The following is a 22800-nucleotide window of genomic DNA, read 5'->3' as shown; positions in this document are numbered from 1 at the left end:
TGCTAAACGAACTGTGGTAAGTCCAGGATGGCCTGTATTCTAAACTCGATGTCATTGTCAGGCCTGCAGCCATCTTTTCTTTTGGATCCTTGGCCTGCCACACTTTCTATTATTCTACTATGAATTTTCTATGGTGGGAAAATGGGAGGTGGGAATTGTACGGAGTTAGATGATATGTAGCCATAACAACATTCTTTCTAGAAAGCCAAGGTCATCCTTTGTCTTTGCACCTCTGCACCTGAACTGGAATTGGATGGGTGGAAGCTGCCAGCATGGCAGTGGAAGATTGGACCACGGGATGGGCTTGTGGGTGTGGGGGGCAAGATCTTGAACTTTCAACTGGGTGGGGAAAACCAGGAAGCTCTCAGATTCGGGAGCCAACATGGCTCTCTTAATAAATTGGGACTTTGAGCAACACTTTGCCTTGGACTCTGATTTACTTTTGGATGCTATTTGGAACCCTGACAGTCATATAGTATGTCTTGTTTTAATTGTGAGGCTTCCCACGTGAAGAAACCAATCACAATTTGGGGCCAGAATTCCCCTCGTTAGGCCAAAGCACCCGATTTTGTAACCTTTTCACACCACAGTTATTCGGCCAATCGCTGCCATTGTTAAGGAAATCCTACAGATGCTGAGCCAAGCCGTCACTTGCCAGAAGCCAGCTGGGAAACTCAGACATGACAGTCAGGTGACCTGGGATTTTGCAACTGTCATAAGTACATGCCAGTTGCCGAGAGTCCCTATTTTGATCGAAATGATCCTGAGGATGCTTGCGACGGTGGGAAGGGCGAGAACCGATTGCAAATCATCTTTTTCAGTGGCTGTTGTGCCTCCAAACGGCCACTGTACGAATCGTTGTAAGTCAAGGACTACCTATGCATGAACGTTTGTTGAAAGGGAAGTTTCCAAAGATGATATCGACCTATTTGAGCAGGGGGCTGGACTAGAAGATCTCCAGAGTCCCTTCCAGCTCTATTCCATTCTAGATACTATTTCCTTGCTGTTGCATCTGTGATTGTTAACTTTGCTTAGTTGTTGCACCTACCAGAGGCAGACAAGGCATCAATCAATACAGACAACTTACTCATTCTCTCGTTCTTCGCGGCTGTCTAAGACATCAAAGAGCAAGTAGGGCTGGAAAGGCCACGCCAACGAGAAGCGATCTTCCGCTATTTTCCTGCCATGGGATTAAAAAAGATGCAAAGTAGAATTACGGATTTTAAACCAGGTCGTTTTTCAAAAAGAGATAGCTGAATGGCCAATTTTTTTTTAGCTTGTCACACAAACACAAAAAAGCTTGGAGAAAGTGTGCAGAAATATTGCAATGATTGAAGCCCAGGAAGTGTTAGGAAGAAAACTTAGACTGGTTCCATTACTATTTGACTGGGGAAAAATAGGGAAGGAATGGAAAACACCATTCCAGGCTTTCAAAATATATCAATTAGTATAAGGTAAAGGTAAAGATTCCCCTTGCATATATGTGCTAGTCGTTCCTGACTCTAGGGGGCGGTGCTCATCTCCGTTTCAAAGCTGAAGAGCCAGCGCTGTCCGAAGACGTCTCCGTGGTCATGTGGCCGGCATGACTCAACGCCGAAGGCGCACGGAACGTTGTTACCTTCCCACCAAAGGTGGTTCCTATTTTTCTACTTGACATTTTTAACGTGCTTTCGAACTGCTAGGTTGGCAGAAGCTGGGACAAGTCACGGGAGCTCACTCTGTTACACGGCACAAGAGATTCAAACAGCTGAACTACCGACCTTTCTGATCGACAAGCTCAGCATCTTAGCCACTGAGCCACCTCATCCCTCAGCAATTAATTATAGCTCCGGTCAAACTTGTGAAGTCAGGTTTCCTAGTCTGGCCTATCTCAAAAGGCTGATAATTTTCTCATTGCAACTTAGAAAAAAAATCTACTTTTTTTGGGCAAGATTGTCTATTCAATTTTTTTAAAAAGGGGAAAAGTTAAAAGACATCAGAAAAAAAACGGAATTGCTAGATGAAGATTAATGATGGTGACAATTTTACATACAAGACTACCCCCCACACACAAAATAAATAAAATAAAAGCTAGGGCAAATGATCAAGACAGAACAACGTAAGACATTTGTGACATGACAAAAAGGAAGGCACTTTGGGGCTGTCCAAACACCCCTTATAATAAAATAGGCAAAAGTGACACATTTGGGGGGGGGGAGGGGAAGCAAAGATCTGGAATAAAAAGGACATCAGACCTACTTTTAAAAAACTCATTTAAGGAAGAGTCTTAGAATTGCCTACCTGTCAGTGGTCAAGACCCCTTCGTAGATATATTTGGATGGAAAAAGGCAGATTTCTGGGTGCATCCGATACTGAACGGTGAGCTGAAGGACTGGAAACTTTCCAGAGATATTTTCTTGGTCTTGTTCCTTGAGATGCTTGCAGAGACGGCCTATCAGCGACTGGTCGTATCTGTAATCCTGAGCTTTCTAACAGCATGGGAAGACAAAGACATTCAGAAAGGGTGTTCTGACTTAGGCTTCCCACAAAAAGCACAAGGAAGAATCCGACAAAACCCCTTTTATTAAACGAAGGTGAATTCCTCCCATTCCCATTCAGCAAAGGCCTGTCAAACAGTCTTTCAAAGGAGTATTTATGAACACAGACCTCATCTAGCTTGGAAAGCTGCCATGTAAATATTTCCCAAATGAGATGCTGTGCAAGGAAAGACTGGGCAGAGTCTCTGAGATTCACGGGCAGATCTTTCCACTCCTGAAACAAATCGAACAACCGAACAAACGAATTGTCTCCTGCAAAAGCCCCCTCCCCCTTTCGCTCCTCTTTTATTCCCTATGGGAGAGGCCATTCACCGTCCACCTGTGGTTTTACTCCCAAGTCGACCCTGATTCCTAACATGTTCTTTTCTCCTGGCAGCTCTGTGCATGCGCACACTGGGAACAGGCTCCAGCTGTTCCTCTGCCTCACAATTCGTTCCTTCAGTCGTTGTTTCAAGAGTGGAAAGTTCTGTTTGTGATTGTAAGAGTTAAATGCCAAGTTTTGCCTTGCCCTGCGGTTGTAAACTAGTTATCTGGCAGCTCTCCGAGTGAGATAAGGTTCGTGTTGATAAACACTCCTCTGAAAGACTGTTTGCTAAGTCTTGCGTACTGTGAATGAAAGGAATTCAGTTTTGTAAATAAAAGGGTTTTTCCAAGACTTTGCTTCTTGCTTTCTAAGGAAGCCTGGGTCAGCACAGAGCAAACATTCTTGATCTAAGTTTTCGTCGTCTTTTCCTGCCCAAAAAGATAGGATTGGGTTCAAAACAGACTTAACAAAGGCCACTAAACTCCAGATGTACAGGTACACTGGCTCAGAGACCGTAAGTTAAGCTTAATGTCTTCCACCTTAATAGCTTCCCCCCAAAACGGCTGGCTACCAGGGAAATAAAAAAAGCTCCTGCAATTATCTCATTAGTCAAGCATCCCTGAATTCCAGACCGTGAATTCCCCTGCATGTTTTACCGTCTCCGTATCGTTGATTTGATTAGAAAGGAGGCGGGGAAGCAGTCCCCCCCCCCCCCGCCCAGTAATGGTGAAGGCGGTGACAAAGAACTAAAAGCAATTAATTTAATCCTGCAATTAATTTGAAGGCAGCCACGAAGGCGGTCTGTAGAGTGTTAGGAGCTGATTAAAAATAATAATGATGTTGATAATATTATCCCCACTGGAGGTAAAAGGTGGGAATATTATGAAGAGACAAAAAGCAGAGCTGGCCACTTTGGGAAATAAGAAGGGGGAATTCAGAACCCCGACACATCTGGGTGGTGGGCTGGGCAGAGCAGCCTGCAGGAAAACAGCTGTTGGCCAGGAAGAGAATAGAATAAGGCCATCTAGTCCAATCCCCTGCTTAGGCAGGAAACCCTATAGCATTTCATACAAATGGTTATCCAATATCTTCTTTAAAACTTCCAGTGTGTTGTGGCCCCCAGCAGCCAGTGGAGCTGGGGCAGATTCAGACAGTGGGAAGGTTGGGGAGGACGATGGGCCAGTCCTGGAGTCTGGGGAAGGCTCTGATGAGGGCTCTGTGTCGGAGGCAGAGAGGGGGCCAGGGCCGTCTGACAGTTATCAGCTGCCTTCAGAGTCGGATATCAGTGAGGCAGAAGAACAGCTGGAGCCTGTTCCCAGTGTGCGCATGTGCAGAGTTGCCAGACGGAGGGAAGAGCTAAAGAACAGGGGTCGACTTGGGAGTAAGGCCACAGGTGGACAATGAATGGCCCCTCCCAGAGGAAATGAAAGAGGAGCGAAAGGGGAGTGGAGTTTGCAGGAGACAATTAGTTTGCTTAATTGGTTTGTGACTCTCCGAGACTCCTTGCCAAGTTCTGCAGATATCAGCCTGGCAGCTCTCCAAGCCAGATAAGGTTTGTGACTGTAAATCCTCCCTTGAAAGACTTTGCTGGATGTGAAGGAGCAGAATTCACAGTCAATTAATAAAAGGGGTTTTTGTCGGGACAAGGAGTTTGCTTCATGCTCTTGGGAAGCCTCGTTCAGAATAAATGTGTGGGAGCACATTTACAACTTCTGGAGGCAAGAAGTTCGGCTTTCTTGCACATCTGGGGATGTCTTAAAGGGGCAACTACGTACCAGGGACTTGATGGTGGGAGGCAGCTGTTTGGGGTCACCGACCAGAACCAGCTTCTTACAGCCATGAATCAGAGGGATGAGGGTTTCGATTTCACACGTCTGTCCCGCCTTTTAACAAACAAATAAACAAACAAAGTACCAGAGTGGGAAAAATAGGTTAGAAATTGCGAGGAGGAGATAAGGAACAAGCACAAATGGAAAGACAGGTAGTTTTCGGTTTATGGATGGCCGCTTAGCGACTGTTCAGAGTTACAATCAGACCATAAAAGGTACAGGGAAGTCCTCGACTTACAACAGTTCACACTTACTGACCGTTCAAAGTTACTAAGGCACTGAAAAAGGCAAACCGGGACTGTTTTTCATACTTATGATTGTTTGCAGCAACCCCGCGGTGATGTGATTTACATACGGCCCCTTAGCAACTGACTCATGTTGAGAGCTTCCGATGAGCCACATCGACGGGGAAAGCAGCTACACTTAACAACTGGGTTACTAATTTAACACCTGCAGCGATACGCTTAATAAACGTGGCAATGTGGGTCCAAATTCTTTTAGCAACCGTCTCGCTGGGCAATGGAAAGGGCTTGGCTGCAAGACGAGGACTGCCTGTACACGGGAGGTAGCTAATTTTTCCAAGGTGTAGTGGCCCCACGGCCGGGGTCTTACCTCGTCCACAATCACGCAGCTGACAGGGTCCCCGCCCAGCCTCCGGAAAGCCGATTTCAGCAGCACCCCTCCGCTGGTGCTCAGGGTGCAGCAAATGATATGGGATTCCAAAATGATGCTTGCTTTCAATTCCTGAGATCGCCCGCGAGCCTAGGATGGAAAAGAATCCATTTTGGTGCTGGGGGGTCGGTCCGGGATGAGTAACAGTCATGCAGTCGTAAGTGGGAGGAGATGGGCGATAGGAACGATGAGAAGATTAAAAGTAGTGCAGACTTAGTGAATAGTTTGACAGTGTTGAGGGGATTATTTGTTTAGCAGAGTGATGGCGTTCGGGGAAAACCTGTCCTTGTGTCTAGTTGTCTTGGTGTGCAGTGTTCTATAGCGTTGTTTTGGGGGTGGGAGTTGAAACAATTTATGTCCAGGATGCGATTTCCTGAGTTTACTTTGTGTGCTGAACTATAAAGTGAGGCACCAGGTTCAGATTCACTTAATATCCACGTCTTTAACTGTAGTAAATCTTAACTACAGATTCGCCTCATAACAGTGGCAAAGAAAGCGTTGTAAAATCACTTAACAACTGCCTTGCTTAATGTGGATGCAAGTCGAAAACTACCCCTAGTGGCTTCCTCAAATGACTCAATCCAGGGGCTGAACTGGCTGGCAAAGATTCACACTGTGCTAGCTTAACCAGGATAATTCAAAGCTTGATTCCATTCGGATCAGGGACGGATCAGCGTCCTAGATTCCTCTCTATCCACCATTGCCAGAAAGACAGATCTGCTCCAGTGGCTGAGGCACAATCAAGACCAAAATCAGTTTAAAACAACGACAACAACAACACCAAACTCAGCCCACTTCCTAATTCTCCCAAGGCAAAAAAGGATTTGGATTTTTCTGTTGGAATGACAAACTGTTGCGGATTCTACGGATGTCGTTGCTGACCTCTTTGAGTTGAGAAGCCAAGCGTTGCCTCTCCTTCGAGAGCTGGCAGATTTCGTCCTCCAATTGTTGTTTCTGAAAGAAAACAAATAAAAAAACAATCCTTGTTTTTTTCACAACCGAGACTAATCGTTTAGCCAAGCCATGTTGGTCAGTTCCTTTCAGAGAACATCAAGGACCCGATTCTCCTCTCCCCACTTCTTCTCCTCCTCTCCACCAAACCCCATTCTCTTCTAGCCCTGATGATGTTACCTAGCTGGGTCATGAAATGTCTGCAAGAAAACAATCCAGCTCAGAGTACCAAGGACAATGTCTTCCTCCTCTTCCACTCCACAATCCCCACTCCCTTCTAGCCCTGATGAGGATACCTAGCTGGGTCATGAAACATCTGCAAGAAAACTACTAAGCTCAGAGAGCACTAAAAAGCCCACAGATTTTGGCTTTTTAGGGGAAAGATGTAGAAATGACGAAGTCTATCTGAAATTTCGGAAGCTCTTCCCAAAATACTATTTTTACCAGCCTAATAAGAGCCTGCTATGTTTACCGTCCAAATCTCTTCCCCAGACTTATTCCAACGACCAACTAACTCTGTTTCAGTGGTTTAGTGGGGGGCGGGGGGGTGTTTCCTCCCAAGAGACTGTTGGTGGAGTCAGAAGCCCCCACTCATCTACTGCCACTATGATCCCAAAGCTAACTTTTCCATCTGGGATCTGGTGGGGTTACCTTCTCCCCCTTCTCGCTTCTGTCCATGGCCCGCAGACGAGAAAGCGCGTCCAACCGCCGATCTAAATCTTCCTTCTTTTTTTGGAGGTCTTGGTCTTTACCGAGCATGGCTTTATCTACAGAATCAAACAGGGAGGTTGGAATTTTTGGGGTGGGGTCCTAATTTTGAGCGGTCACTAAATGAACTGTCGTAAATCGAGGACCGCCTGTATTCAAGAGCCAAGCCAAGTTTTACATGCAAATCTGGTTTCCGATTCATCCATATCTTTATTCCTAAATTTATCAGTTCCTGCTTTTCTCCCCTTATCTCCTGTTAAGAGATCTTTCCTTCTTTAATAGTTTTACTTACTTCTATTCTTCCTGTTCCCTCTGGAACATTTTGATTTAGATTCAAGGATTTATGATCCTTTTTCTGGATCTCTAAATGGTTTGCGGGGATATTTCTACATAGTAGATTCCATTTGGTTGAGTATTATATCCTAACAAACATCGCTCTGCTTTTCCGATGCTACGTTAAGAGCGAAGTGGCTGGGGCCTTTCTGTTATCCTTTGTCCCCTCAGCCGCGAGGGGAAAATAATAATAAATAAATAAACAGGGCTGCCAAAATAGACACCCGGCACCATCCAATTCCTAACCCAAGAAAGGAGCTTGAGGAAAAACAGTCAACACAATTTCACACTCACTGATCTTGCGATCAATCTGATCATCCAAGCTGAATTTCCGGACTTCGCTGTTGATCGATTTCTGTTGTCCTAGACGGACCAGGTTGATGTCACCACAATTCCCTAGAGGTGACAAAAAGGCAAAAGAGTTGTGTTATTTCTCAAGACAAGGGTTAGCAGACACCAAAATCCTATGTTGTTTGCCAAGGTATCAAATTTTAGAAATAATTAAGTAAATTGCAATAGCACTGTATTCTAACAAGGAAGGAAGGAAGTTAGAAATAGCAATAGCTCTTAAGACTTATATACCGCTTCATAATGCTTTACAGCCCCTCTCTAAGTGGTTTATAGAGTCAACCTCTTGCCCCCAATCAATCTGGATCCTTCTTTATCAACCTCGGAAGGATGGAAAGCCAAATCAACCTTGAGCCAGTCAGGATTGAACTTCTAGTTGCGTTCATTTTGTTCATTTCACTGGGGTGATGTCTTAAGTATGAAAAAGGGCCAAAACAAACACAACACATCCTTCTTTACATATTGTAGAAAGTGTATCAGTTGGTTACAAAAAGGCTTTTGTGCATCTCTTCCACAGTCAACAAACATAATTCATATTAACTCAAGTATTTTAACTCATATTTATACATGTTACCGTCATCATACCTCCATTTTCATTTGACTATAATTGTTTAAACGTCCTTCATCATAAAATATACCAAGATTTAATACATAACCACAAACTGGCATTTCATCTACTATTTCTAAAATCCTCCAATGACACTGAATCCTTACGTCCTATTCTAGCTAAACATCCATAATATTTAATAAAGTTTTCTAATCCTCCTTTCCAAATCACTGTTTACAATTTACATCCAGTGGCCTTATGTTGTACCCATACCTGTATATACGTTATCATTATCCCTCCTTTATTTAACTATATCCTGCATCATAACATTTTGCCCCTAATAATCAAGACTTAACTGTATCTAACTTAGTTCTTTTTTGTTAACTTTTTTTGCTGCCATTGTAACTTTGAATAGACACTAAACAAACCATTGTTAAGTCAAGGTCTACTTGCATGGCAAACTGGCATAACACATAGGGTTGTTTCGATGCCTTAAGCCTTGTGCGGCTTCTCCTATTGTCTCCCACGACAATCACAAAGAATTCAAATTAAAATTTGGGGGGGAGGGGAGTCCCGATCATACCTAAAGCGTTTTTCTCCCGGAATTTTTTGAATTCCAAAATTATTTTTTTCATGAGGTTATCGATGGCTGCATTGGAAGGTGCGCACACCAACACGCGGTTCGTCTTGATCTTGGCGTTCAGCCTCTGGACGGAATTCTCCTTTCCTGGTCTCTGGAGATTAAAAACGAGACATGGATGTTGGGTTTCAAGCTTTTGTGAGATACGAAAGGAACAACATGTTGCCAAGGGAGGTTTATACAAGATTTATTAAGAAAGCAACTAGAACATCAATGCTACAAATGGAAAAAGATGATAAGACCGTGCTATTGCTGGAGGGATACAGGTTGATGCAATGAAAATTTATAATAAAAATTAAGCTAAATTTAGTTTACTCATAGTATGTATAAAATGAAGCGACAATAGCTATAGTTAAATAATGATTAATAATGACAACAACACATATAGATATATCAGTTTGATCATATGAAATTTTATAAAACAACACATGGAGATTATGGGAGGAGGTTTAAAAGTTTTATCTAGAATATGTTATAAAGATATATTGTGATTGGATGATTTTAGGATGATTTAATGGAATGTTATCATATAATCCTATATCTAGATTTATGAATATTATATATAAAGGACGTAAAAATAATTATAGTCAAATTAAGGTTGAGATATAATAATTGTGATATACATGAATATAGGTGAATTTAAAATATGCGATTTGATATGAAAAGCAGGTGGTGACTATGGAAGAGATGCATGGAAATACTGTAACCAACTGACATACTTTCTACAATTTGAAATGGAAGAGGGGTTTTTATGTTTGTCAAACACAAATAAAAATTGTTTTAAAAAAAACGAGACGTGACAGTCTTGGCTTTGGAATATAAACGTAAGAAATCATAAAACTCTTTCAAATATTTGCGCTGGGAGGAAGGCAATAGCAAACTACTCGGGCACCGATGCCAAGGAACCTATGGGTACATCCATACGGGCAGTCCTCAACGTACGACCACAACTGAGCCTGGAATTTATGTGGCCAAATGAGAAATTTGTTAGCTGAGTTCGGCCCCGTTTTACGATCTTTTGTTGCAGATTTGTTAAGCGAATCACAACAACACCGTTCTTAAGTGAATCTGGCTTCCCCATGTCAGAAGGTCGCAAAAGGGGTCATGTGACAACCCCCACCTCAGGACACTGCAACCGTCAAATATGAACCAACCGCCGAGCATCTGAGATTCAGTGCACTTCAAATGAGTATAAAGATTTATTGCAAGCTTGAGGTCTCCACAAGAATCTGACCAACTAACAGTTAAGGGAAATGAGCGGGAGATAAGAAAGGCATTCAAGGCGGACTGGACTTATATCTCTTGTGGGTGACTTATGACATGTTTGACTCCTTCTTCGGGCTCAGCCCGGTCATCCCCTGCACCACCCTCAGCTCACCTCAAAAGGACCATCAGAACCTTCAAAGGGGTTCCCCACGGCCTACCTCACCAAGGATGCGGTGGAGAAGTCCAACGATCACCTTCGACTTTCCCGTCCCAGGTGGCCCATGGATTAAGCAGACCTTGGGCGAAGATGGATGCAGGGTTATCATGGCGTAAGCACTTTCAATAGCTCGCCTCTGCCCTTCATTGAAGTCCTTCATGTAAGGAAGCTGGGGAGGGAATAGGGAGGAGGAACAGAATCGTACCAGGACATCAGAAGACACGCTCCATTCTCCATGATGTCTTCTCCCCCAACACACCCAGGTCTGAATCCTTCCTTTCTCCAAATGGCAGGAGAAGTCAAGTTTGGGGAAAAGAGTGTCTTATTTCATATAAGACACAGATTATGAGAAGAGAAAGCTGGGGCTTAATGGTTTATACCGCCATGATATAAAAAAAAGTTGTTGAGACTCTAGAACCATGATGGTGGCCAAAGTGGCACACGAAGCCATGTCACCCAGCATGTGCAGCCTCGCCTGTTCGTCTTCTGGGTTTTTGGTGCACGTGAGCACATGACGATCAGCTGACCTTCATGTACGTGGCAGTGCCCAAAACCAGTGTTTGCATGCATGCCAAAACCGGGAAGTTCGGCTTTTCCGGAGCGTGATTCCTTCGCGTGTACAGCAGTGCCAAAAACCAGCCTGTGCATGTGCGTGCCAGCTAGCTGATCATCAGGTGCCCATGTGCGCTAGAACTCGGACATTCGGCTTTTCCACAGCGCAGCCTCAACAAACACACTTGCATGTGACATTTCCATGCAACCTTTTTGGCACTTGGTGCCGAAAAGATTCACCATCACTGCTCTAGAAAGAGGGCAGAGAAGAGCAACAAAGACGATTAGGGGACTGGAGGCTAAAATATGCAAAGAACGGTTGCAGGAACTGGGTAGGTCTAGTTTAATGAAAAGAAGGACTAGGGGAGACAGGATAGCAGTCTTCCGATATCTCAGGGGCTGCCACAAAGAAGAGGGAGTCAAGCTATTCTCCAAAGCACCTGAGGGTAGAACAAGAAGCAATGGGTGGAAACTAATCAAGGAGAGAAGAAACTTAGAACTGGGGAGAAAATTCCTGACAGTTAGAACAATTAATCAGTGAAACAGCTTGCCTCCAGAAGTTGTGAATGCTCCAACACTGGATGTTTTTAAGAAGATGTTGGATAACCATTTGTCTTAATGATTTCGTGCCTGAAGAGGGGGTTATGCTAGAAGACCTCTAAGGCCCTTCCAATTCCGTTATTCTCTTATTCTGTGAACAGCCATTCACATTCTTACCGATTTCTCAGACTCGGTGTTCAAATCTCTCGGGGAGAAGTAGGGGGCGCTTGGAGACAGGATGGGCGCGGCTAACGGGCTGCGATTCAGCATCAAGAGGGCCTGGAACCTCCGGTGGGTTGTCGCCAAGGAGCTGACCACCATGCACTTCACCTCTTTCTCGACGCGCGAGAGATTTCCTTGAGTCTGGATGGAGAGGTGACAGGTGACCTGTTGCTCCTTCTTTTCTGTTTTTGGGAAAACAGACCAACAAAGAAGATTTGCTCAGGCATCACGCTTAGGCAGAACCTGTCGACGTTAGGACGAAAATCATGGTTTGATCTTCCAAGCGCTTAATCAGAATTGGTCAATGTTAGGACACAAATCATGGTTTGATCTTCCAAGCGCTTAATCAGAATTTGTCAATGTTAGGACACAAATCATGGTTTGATCTGCCAAGTGTTTAGTCAGAACTCGCCAGAAGACAAATCATGGTTTGATTTTTCAAAGCGCTTAACCAGAACTCGTCAGACAAAAATCATGGTTTGATTTTCCAAGCACTTAAAGTCAGACCTTGTCAACATTAGGAACACAGTCATGGTTTGATCTTCGAAGGAGGCATTTTTTTACGGGTGGAGAGAAAGAAGAACTAGGGTTGTTGGCCATACCTGGAGTTATTCGTCGTAAAACTGGGATATAAAGAAATAAATTACAATTCTTCGGACCGCTGCTAGAATAGACTTTTTGTGACATCAAAAAAAAAAAAAAAAAGTCCCTCAAATCAACAACCCAGAAATACTTACTAGTATTATGGATGGAAGGCTGAGAAAAACGAGTCACGAAACCAACATGCCGGACGACACGGTTCTCCCCATCTCGTTCATCGTAGTAGAACCGCTTGTCAGACACTATCAGGAAAACTAAATCATCTTCTTTGGGATATTGCTGATTTGCTAATTCATGCTGGGAAATATTAGCTGGGGGGAGGTGGAGAGAAGACAAACACAGATGATTGCCCAGTTCTATAGGCAGTCCTCAACTTAGGACCACAATTGAGCCCAACATTTCCGTGGCTAAGCAGAACAAGTTGCAAAGTGAGTTATGCCCCTTTTTTGTGGCCTTTCTCACCACTGTGGTCAAGTGAATGACTAAGAAAGCTAAGATCGTGGCATCCGGCCCTCTCAATTCCTGGCAAATAGATGGGGAGGAAATGGAGAAGGAGGCTCAGCAGAAGCACCTCACTGAGGACTAGGAGCATGGGCTTTCCAAGCAGAGGGAAGACCTGCGGGAGTGCAAGGCCAGGCTCAGCGGGCTGAGATGGTCAGCCAATTCCCGGCCATGATGCCGTCCCACTGGAACGAGGCCCTCCGGCTCATCTCCACCAGCAGCTCTTCCCTCCAGCCTTCACCCAAAGCCCCCCACCAGGAGGCCGAAGCAGACCCCAAGATGGAATTTCTGCCCCCCTCTGCCCCTCACAAAAAGACCCCGAAGGGGGAGACTCTCTGCAGCAACACAAGCGTTCATTGCACGTATCCGTCCCAGGATGCATAGATTGAGGACCCCTGATTTAGTGCAATATAAAAAATGCAAATCATTTTTCTGCAGACCACCAACATTTTCTCTTGGACTCCCAGTAGTCCACAGACCACCAGTTGGTGACCGCTTCTTTAGATTACAAGACACCTCTGTGTCCTAAAGTGAGACGTTTTAGGGCGCTTATCTGTTCAATTTTATTTAAGGCCGTTTTGCTAACCATTCGGATTTTTTTCCCCCCCTAATCAAATTTCTCACTTAGCGACATCAATTTGGGGCTCAAGCTGTTATTTGTCTTTATCTCTTTATCTCACATCTTTTGTTTCCTGACCTGTGAAATCTGCTTTGTTTAAGTCCATGTTGAAATTCAGCAAGGTCAAATGAAAAGGCTTTGACTCTTTCAGCTTGAGATTCTCCAGCCATTCACACGTGACCTGGAAACGGGGGGCGGGGAGGGGGGAAAAACCCACATTGGTTTAACGTTATCATTTGTGGACTTAAAATGCACACAATCCTCGACTTACGGTCACATTTAAGCACCAAATTTCGGTTGCTAAGCAAGACAAGGTATTTAGCTCCCTTTCTACAACCTTCCTGGACGCAGCGGTGAAGAGGATCGCTGCAGTCTTTCAGTTAGTTACATGGCTGGGAAGCAAATCTAGCTCCGCCAGTGGACTTTGCTTGTCAGGTCGCAAAAGGGAGATTGCGTGACCCCTGGGACACTGCAGCCGTCGTAAATATGAGCCGCAGCTCCTCAAGAAAGTCCAGTTTTCCTTTGGGACAACCATGACCCGGAGGATTGAGAATCTCCAGAGACATTTTAAGACATCGCAATGGTCTTGGGAGCAAAGAAGTCCGCTTACCTCTTCAAAGGCGTTGAGCATCATCAACGGGAAGAAGATCTTAAAATAGTCGTCGTAGTTCTGAAACTTGACCGGGACAGAGATAACAAGGGCCTGCAAGAGATGGTTTGGTGGTCCAAACTCCTTGAAGTTCGCAAACATGTCGTAACTCCACTTCAGGATTTCTTTGGTGAAAATGCTGTGGTCTCTAGGCTGGTTGACTCGGTCAAAGGATGGGCGCGGTTCCCGACCGGTGTCAGCGCACGGAGCGGTCATCTTGTTGGCGCTACCCGCAACGTGGAGGTTTGGGATGCCGTGGGGCTGTGCGGAGACGTTGTTCCCATTCCGAGGGCAAAGGAGGTTGGCCAGAGTTAGCTTGGCCCTCACGTCATTTGCCTTCAAGGCAGCAATGAGGGTTGGGTGGGGTTTGGCCTTCTCCGGGGGGGCATGCGCGGCGCTGGTCTCGAGGTCTTTGGAGAGGCTGGCAATCCGCGAAGAAGCACTGGAGCTGAAGATTTTCTTGGTGGAAGGCTTGGGCAGCACGCACGGCTTGGCAAAGACGTGGTCCAGAGGGTTAGGCAGAGAATGACCTCGGCAGAAGGGACCTGCTCCTTCCGCCTTTAGAGGGCATCCGAGGTGCCTGCACTTCTCAACGGCCTGAGGTGGATCCTGTAAGGTTGGGTGGACATCTAAGACTTCTGGGCAACTGCTGCTTTCCGTTTGGGAGCAAAGCTCCATGTCCACCGGATCTCTCTGGGTGAGGAACAAGTCATCCTCATTTTCTCCTGGGTCAAGATCCTCCTTCAAGCCAGGCGCATCCTCACTCAAGTTCTTGGAAGAAGAAGCCGAGTTGACCCCACCAACTTCACTTGAAGGGCAGGCGCTCCCTGGAGCAGAGGTGGAACACCCTGGAACATCTGATTCGGGCTCGACAGTCTCCTGCCTTGATGGTGGAAGAGCCTCTTCTCTCTCCACGGCTGCAGAGTGGGACCCATCATCCTCTCCTGAATGCTGTGGCAGAAATTTCTTCAAGTGGTGAGAAGAACTGCTGGGCTGGCTCGGCTTTCTTTTTAGATTGTCCACTTTCTTCTTGCCAGAAGGGTCCACAGGTGGCTTGGGGAAAGTCTTCTTGGCTCTGGGGAGGTCCCCCACTTTCTTCCTCTTCTCGGATCTTGACTGTCTGAAGAACTGGCGTTCTTGGCTGGCCAGCAGCGCTTTGCTCCGGACGACCATCCGTCGAGGTTCAATCAGTTTGGCCTTCCTGCTCTTCTGGGGAAGCTGCCCGGCGCTTTTCCCATAGCTGCGCAACTGGGCGAGGACGTCGTGGGAACGCTGGGAGAGCTCCGCGGCTCTGCGGGGTTTCTTCTTCAGGCCCAGCTTTTCGACAGTGGACGTTGGCTCGGGAAATTGGTGAACTTTATCAGGAGGGACCACGAAAGGGCGAGGCGATCCAGACGGCGTGGCCTGAGCCGATTTCTTTTCGGCCACGGGCCTTCTTTCCTCAGGACTCTGTGGAGTGGTGTTGAGCCACTTGGATTTGGCCAAGCTCTTCTTTGGCGCGGGAGTCGATTCCAGAGATGGGGTCAAAAGTCCAGCAGGCGTTGAGGGCGAGGGTGGCGCAGGGGAATCTGGACTCTGTCCGGGAGGCTCCCAACCGTCATCGTGCGTGGCTGTGAAATACTTTGAACAAACAGTGGTGTTTCCCTCTCCGACATTCCCCTCGTCGTCCTGGACTGGAAGTTTCGGTTTGATTTTACCGCCTTTCGCCTGCTGTTCCATTTCTTGTTCGGCTTTTTCGATAACGTCATCCCCAAGGACTTCTGTATCATCATCCCGCTCGCTACGGCGCCCCGCCAGCTCCAAGTCAGACGAGGTGGACCCGCCAGCCGTCTTCCCTGGAAAAACATCCGCCTCTGCCGCCTTGTCCAGCTGGCTGTCATCTTGCCAAGCGGAGTAGACCTCGTCTTCGGTTTCAAACTCAAAGCACTGGGATTCACATTCCCCGTACATGAAGGGAGAACTGGACACGGTTATGACCTCTTGCTCGTTGGACTTGGGGTCCTTCTGACGGGACCCGTTCTCGTCTTCTTCTTCTTGGCTCCTCCGGCTCAAGTTGACTTTGTTCTCTTCTTCGTCGGAAGACGTGTCCGAAATGATGATGACCTGGTTCGAAGGTCCACCTGCTTCAGAGGACAACGTGTGAGTTTCGCCCCCAGAGAGAGACCTCAACGCCCCTTGAACTTTCCTTTGAATAGGATTCTGGTAAGTCAAGTTACTTGAATGCAATTTGCCCTCTCTGTTTACTTCGGGCTCCGTCGCTTGGGCCATCGATTTCTTTCTCACCAGCTCCTTCCTAATCTCCGTCAAGGGGACATTCAGATCATCATCTGTGCTACTTTCTTCTGAATCTTCTCCACTTTTCCAAGCGCTCTTAAACTCGGCCAAACTGTCTCTGGGTTCCTTCTTTATGGAAAGGATTTCGGCGTGGAAGCCGTTCTCCGAACTTGGTGCCGGTTTGCAGGGCAGACCGCCGGATGCGCTGCTCCCATCTCTGGACGTTCTTCTCGTCGCCCCTTCCCAGTGATCCTGCTTTTCCTCCTTGATGGACGGCTGCTTTTCGCTCTCCGGCCCCAACAGCCTCTTCCTATTCTCCACGAACTGTTTTAATTTCAAAGTGAAGTCCGCTTTGTTCGACTTAATTTTCTCGGCGATCATTTTTGGCATCTGTTTTCCTTCCAGAGCAGAACCGGTAATTCTGGGCTTTTCTTCTTTCCCGTCGGTGTCTTTCTTTTGGAAGTCTTTGTCAAAACTGCTCTGGTTTAGGAAGCTATTCTGGTTCCCCAGTGTCGAGTGGAAGTTCCCACTGTTCTGGGTGGGGGCCCCTGTTGAGGTGGAATGCAACATGTGGTCCTCATGTATTAAGCTCTGTTTATGTTCCTGCTTAATGTTGGTCAAACGGAACTCCGAATTTCTCTGACAGCTTTGCTCTCCACAAACTGCTCCTTTGCCTTCCTCATCCAAGCTGCATTTTTTCTCGGACAAAGTTCCTTCTTGGAAAACTTCAGCCTGCCTTCTTGACGATTGATAGACGGAGTGTTCTTGGGGAAAGTATCCTGGGCTTTTCCCCCCTTGTTCTCGGAAGAGGCTGGTCGGACAGTCTCCATGGGAGGAAGCGCTCGACGACTTGGTCCAGAGGCTTCTTATGATCTCAATCAAGGTGGTCTGTAATTCCCGCGCCTGTTGGGGGCTCAGCTTCCAGTCTTCGCGGCTGCGCCGAAGCAAATTCAGCTCGTCCAGGAACGGGGAGGCCTTCTGCCCCATCTGATAGCCTTCCTTTAGGAGAACCCGGATCAAATTCATACAAACAGACTGTATAGAATCCGGTTCCCACAAGGGGACTTTTGTGAGGCTTCTGGGTCCGTTTCTGGCCAGGTCCCCCTCAGCTCCGCTGGCGAACGCCATGCTCGGAAGCCCGGCGCACGTCACCACCACCTCCACCCAGTTTTGAGAGCTGACCCACAAAGTGTTGAAGCATTTCTTCTTCCAGCTGAGCTCCACCACCGTCACGAGGATCCAGATGAAAAACTGAGACACTTTGTCGCAAGGCGGGACGGCATGGTGGAGGACCTCCTTGACCTCGGAACACAGGTGCTGGATGACCACCATGCTGTAGGCGACGCCCAGCCCCTTGAGGTCCATCAGGGAATGGACGAAAGGAATGAACCAGAGGAAAGTGCTGTGGTGCAGACGCATGTCCCGCCCGATGTCGTACTGGAACATGTCGGTCAGGGTCTGCATTTCTTCATAAAAGTTGGGGCAGTAGTCCAAGCAAGCGGTAGTCTTCAATCGTGAGTCCTGAAATATAATCCAGACCAGGCGTCACCAACCTTTTGGACCTCAGAGGGACCCCTAAATTCATAATTTTAAATCCCGCGGACCACTAGTATGATCTGCCTAATGATCGGGTGGGCGGGGGTGGCTAGGTGGTCATGTCACTGGGTGGGTGTGGCCAACTTGATGTCACTCATATCCAGGGGCACCTCGCTGGCCTCTACTCGCCCCTCCCCTCGCAGCCCCTCCTCGCCTCCCCGCCTGGGCTCCTTAGGGCCCCCAACAGGAGCAGGTTTTGTAGCTAAGCAGCCACCATGAGAAAGAGTTGCCACAACAGCTCAGTTCAAACTGGATCTGATCAACAAGGAGGCTCAGCAGAAGCACCTCACTGAGGACTACGATCATAGGCTTTCCAAGCAGAGAGAAGACCTGCAGGAGTGCAAGGCCAGGTACTGGCGCCGGGAGGCTCAGCGGGCTGAGATGGTCAGCCAGTTCCAGGCCATGATGCAGTCCCACTGGAACGAGGCCCTCCGGCTCTTCCCCACCAGCGGCTCTTCCCTCCAGCCTTCGCCCAAAGCCCCCCACCGGGAGGCCGAAGCAGACCCCAAATCAAAATTTCTTCCCCCCTCCGACCCACACAAAAAGACCCCGAAGGGGGAGACTCTCTGCAGCAACACAAGCGTCCATTGCACGTATCTGTGCCAGGGGCCGTAGTTTGAGGACCTCTGATTTAGCGTAATATAAAAAATTGAACTTTTTGGCACACGATTCTCAATTCTGGCAAAATTATATAATAAAATTATACCTTTCTCAACAAATGGAGCCAAGGATCGTTTTTATTTAGAGGTTTAAGTGGCAGCAGGTCTGACACAGTCAGTGAAGGCTTCCACTCATTCCTGGACCATGTCTCTCAATCATGGCAAACTTGTCATAACTTCTAATGGTTGCTAAGTACTGAACTTAATAATACCATTTAGGATGTTCCGATTTTACCTTTTGGGGCCTTTCTGGGTTGTAGTTATATACAATCTGGCTGCAGGTAATTGCTACATCCTCGTAGTCTGATGGTGGTTCTGATTTTGTCCTGCAAAAGGAAGGGGGGGAAAAAAATCAAAGAAAGCAGAAAAGTAGCACATCATTTTTAAATTCTACATCCCACTGTACAACCATGAGTAATAAAAAATTACGCTCACCTTCCTGAAACCTTTGAATTCACTGATGATCTGGTTATTGGCCAATTGGAAATCTATGACTTATGTATTTCCCGCCTGCGCTAATTTTACAAATGATTCAAGGGAGCAAACATGGACACAGCACACCCAACAATGACAACCCTATGAGGTGAGTTGGATGAGCGTGTGTGACTGGCCCAAGGTTATACAGTTGGCAAAGGTGGGACTAGAATTCACCACCTCCTAGTGATTGGCCCAAAGTCACCCCAATGACTTTTGGGTCTGAGGTGGTCCAAAGTCACTCAATCGGCTTTCATGACTAAGGTAGGACTACAGCTCACCGTCTCCTGGGGATTGACCCAAAGTCACCCAGACGGCTTTCACGCTTTGAGCTGGGACTAGAACTCCCAGTCACTTGCTCTGTAGCTTGGTGCTTTCACCACTAGATCAAACTGGCTTTCGATTTGCAAGAAATGAAATTTAGGGATGTTGGGGGAAACAAGTTGAGGTTATTCATAGATTATTCCATGAGCAGAAGAGGCAAGAAGCTTAGGGACCAAAGGCAGCGTTGCTTGTTTTCGATTCAGAACAAAATGATATTGTTTTGAGTGGGATCGAGATGGAGAGAAGAGAAAGAGAAGAGAAAGGCTTGCAAAATTTGACAGTGAGCATACAACACCACGGAGAAAGCTGCTTGAGAATTGTTTGAGATAAGGAAACGACATAACCCTGAGTGAGATACCCCCCACCCCACCCAAAAGAAGGTGAAAATTTGTGTGAAAGGGTCTGTTTGCTGCAAGGCAGCAAATTGATGGGAGGCAGATTTTTTTTCTTGTGCTAATCAGGCTGTTTGCTGCAAGGAGGTAAGTCACTAACTATAAATGCCTGTAGAATGTTCAAATTATGAGACTTATTTTTAAAGACTGCTTTATTATTGTTCTAGACAGCTTTAAAAAGAAGAAGCTTTTTAAAATAAATGCTTGATCTGAAGATGCCCAGTGCTATTGTATCTCCTTTTAAATAGCAGAGAATAGTGCAGAGAAAGCCATTATCACTTTTAACAGCATCTGTACAAGTATAGTCTGAAATGTAACACCACAAACAGTGTATTATCGTCTGGGCTGTTTGCTGCAAGGAAGCAAATTGCTCGGAGGCGGAGGCAGATTTTCCCCCCGCCCTTGTTTTCCTCCCCAAAAGCTAAGTGCGTCTTATACTTCGGAGCACCTTATACTCAGAAAAATACGGTATATAAAGCAAAAGGCACAGACCTGGAGCAGTTTTGTCGAATGCTCTCTATTTCCTTCTTATAGCTCGCATTATTGATGATCGTCTGGAACGCCTGGACGGGATCCACCAACTGACCCCACACTTTGGACCCCAACTTATCCAGGATCACCATGAAACAGTGGAGGACGGGCCAAAAGGGGTCATGGATTTCACCTGGAGCAGCAAAAAAGCAAATGTAACTATTATGCTGGCTTCTTTGCTAAACTTTACGATCAAAAAGGTCAGCGTCTTAGCCACTGAGCCACCGTGTCCCTTCATTTAACTATAGTGACTCCTTTAATGACCGCTGCAAATATGTTGGAAAATGAGGTTGGAGATGTTGACGGTGACATGCTTAAAAACTGGCGTGACTTACAACTGTAATTCCAGGCTCAATTGCCCTCCTACATCGACCACTACACGTTGTCTGTTATGAAATGAACCACTCGGCCTAAAGGAATAACCCCGGCCTCTGATCCCAGCCTCCCAAGTTCCATTCATGGATTACCATCTGTCTGCTTCCTCATGGTATTCATGATGGACTGCATGAAGTTCTGCTTGTCTGGCCCGAGCAGCAACGAATCCATTGCTTGTTCCTCCAGCACCGAGAGCAGCATACAGAGACCTGTATGGAAATCGCCCGAAATCAAGACGTTAACTGCCCGTTTCACACAAGGTTTGCCAATCCACAAGGCTCAGAATAGAGCTGGAAGGGACCTTGGGAAGGGAGGGAGGGGAAGTGAGAAAGAGAGAGAGAGAGAAGAAAGAAAGAAAGAAAGAAAGAAAGAAAGGAGGACAGAGAAGAAAAAGAAAGGGAAAGAGAAAGAAAGAAAGAAAGAAAGAAAGAAAGAAAGAAAGAAAGAAAGAAAGAAAGAAAGAAAGAAAAGAAAGAGAGGACAGAGAAAGAAAAAGAAAGGGAAAGAGAGAAAGGAAGGGAGAGAGAAAGGAGGGACAGAGAAAGAAAAAGGAAGGAAGGAGGAAGGACGGGAGAGAGAGAAAGGAAGGGAAGAAGGAAGAAAGAAGGAGGGAGGGAGGGACAAAGAAAAAGACAGGAAGGAAGGAAGGGAAAGAGAGAGAAAGGAAGGGAGGAAGAAGGAAGAAAGAGGAGGGAGGGAGGGACAGAGAAAGAAAAAGAAAGAAAGAAAAAGAGGGAGGGAGGAAAGAAGGAAGGAGAGAGGAAAAGAGAAAAAGGAAGGAAGATGAAGAAAGAGAGGGAGGGAGGAAGAAAGAAGAAAGAAAGAAGGGAGGGAGGGACAGAGAAAGAAAAAAAGAAAGGAAGGAAGGCTAAAGCCAAATTCTCATCATAACCTCTCCATTCTCTCTCCTTACCAAGCCAATAGTTCTTGTAATTGCCGGTGTCGTACAGGTGGGGGGGCAACAGGACCAGTCTGGTTCTCTCAACCCCCGATGAGCTGTAGATATCGGGGTTTTCAAAGAGGCCCAGTTCTACCACTTTGAATAAACAGATCAGCACTTCTTGGATATCGTAATAATCGTCTCGGTCGACTTTGCCCAGGTTCCTGGCGGTCAGGATGGCCCACCGGCGGATCTACGGATTTGAAGCACACACACCCCTTTCGGATTACATACGTACATAGATCACATGACCCTTGGGATGGCTGCAACTGTCATAAATGCATGCCAGTTGCCAAGCAACTGAATTCCGATCGCGTGACTTGGGATGCTGCAATGGTTAAGTGCGAGGTCTGATTTTAAGTCACTGTTCCTGGCTCTGTCGTAACTGAACAGTCATTAAAGGAATGGGTTTTAAACCCACCTACGTATGCGCCCAAACTTATTTTATTTATTAATCAAATGGATCTGATAAGGTGGCTCTGGGGGGTTTATTGGGCACTGAATGAAATGCAGCATAAAACACATCCAAAGTCCCTTCCAATTCTGTTATTCTGTTCATCGATAAGGGCTTTAAAATTTAAAAATTCAATTAAAATTGTAGCCTCCTGCAAAAGCAAGAATCGATGTTCTTTTCGCCTCTTTCTACAAGAGCAACCAGCAAAAAAATAAGGCTCCCTCTTTAAACGTTGACTGCTAATGCTACAATCTTGGAACTCTGTTGCTCCCAAGGAAGCCAGGTTTACAAACCAAGATTTGCTGTCGGCCTATGGATGCAAATTGGCTCCCCACCCCATCAACCTTTCAAATTCAAATATTTAAATAGGGAGGAAGAGGTTTACCACACTAAGATCTTGCTGGGTGCCAGGGCTCACTGCGTTTGCAGCAGAAATGCAAAGAATTTTGGCTCTGGAGATGACAAACGTCAGCAGAGACAAAGGAAATAAAAACCAGAGCAACTCACCGTTTCATTGGAGTGCACCATGAGTAAATAGATACCGGGATGTTTGCCAACTACTTGGTAGGAGTAGTTCATTTCCTCCATTTTGCAAAGAGCATCTGTGCACAGCTCGCCTGCAAAAGAGAGAGGAAACTGCAAAATCAGGCAGGCACGCCACAAAAATAACAAGATGTTATAGGCATCCTTCGGAGATTAAAATTACACTCGGGGCAGGGTGTGTGTGGGGGGATGCTATTTCTACAGCATTAAGCATTGTTTTTTTAATTCATCTTCGGCCTTCCAAGGTCACCTGCTCCTAGATC

The 22800-nt window shown here is 46.3% G+C and overlaps 1 protein-coding gene across 1 annotated transcript in view; it reads right to left on the bottom strand.

The window, feature by feature from the left end:
• Window positions 1-22800, bottom strand: part of SETX (senataxin) — a 36324-nt gene that overhangs the window by 6000 nt on the left and 7524 nt on the right. Inside the window, exons 4-21 of the mRNA XM_081967192.1 lie at window positions 22502-22611; window positions 21514-21733; window positions 20693-20809; window positions 20187-20358; window positions 18740-18830; window positions 13937-17770; window positions 13405-13507; window positions 12344-12517; window positions 11562-11788; window positions 10294-10461; window positions 8813-8963; window positions 7629-7730; window positions 6945-7060; window positions 6225-6296; window positions 5283-5432; window positions 4617-4724; window positions 2281-2468; window positions 1088-1180 (exon numbers count right to left, since the gene is read on the bottom strand). Coding sequence (XP_081823318.1) covers window positions 1088-1180; window positions 2281-2468; window positions 4617-4724; window positions 5283-5432; window positions 6225-6296; window positions 6945-7060; window positions 7629-7730; window positions 8813-8963; window positions 10294-10461; window positions 11562-11788; window positions 12344-12517; window positions 13405-13507; window positions 13937-17770; window positions 18740-18830; window positions 20187-20358; window positions 20693-20809; window positions 21514-21733; window positions 22502-22611 — 6196 coding nt within the window. The remainder of the gene's footprint in view (window positions 1-1087; window positions 1181-2280; window positions 2469-4616; window positions 4725-5282; window positions 5433-6224; window positions 6297-6944; window positions 7061-7628; window positions 7731-8812; window positions 8964-10293; window positions 10462-11561; window positions 11789-12343; window positions 12518-13404; window positions 13508-13936; window positions 17771-18739; window positions 18831-20186; window positions 20359-20692; window positions 20810-21513; window positions 21734-22501; window positions 22612-22800) is intronic.

Source organism: Natrix helvetica (genome assembly GCF_964273705.1).
Source record: "Natrix helvetica genome assembly, chromosome: 15".
Lineage (NCBI taxonomy): Eukaryota > Metazoa > Chordata > Lepidosauria > Squamata > Natricidae > Natrix > Natrix helvetica.
This window is presented reverse-complemented; position numbering and strand designations above follow the sequence as displayed.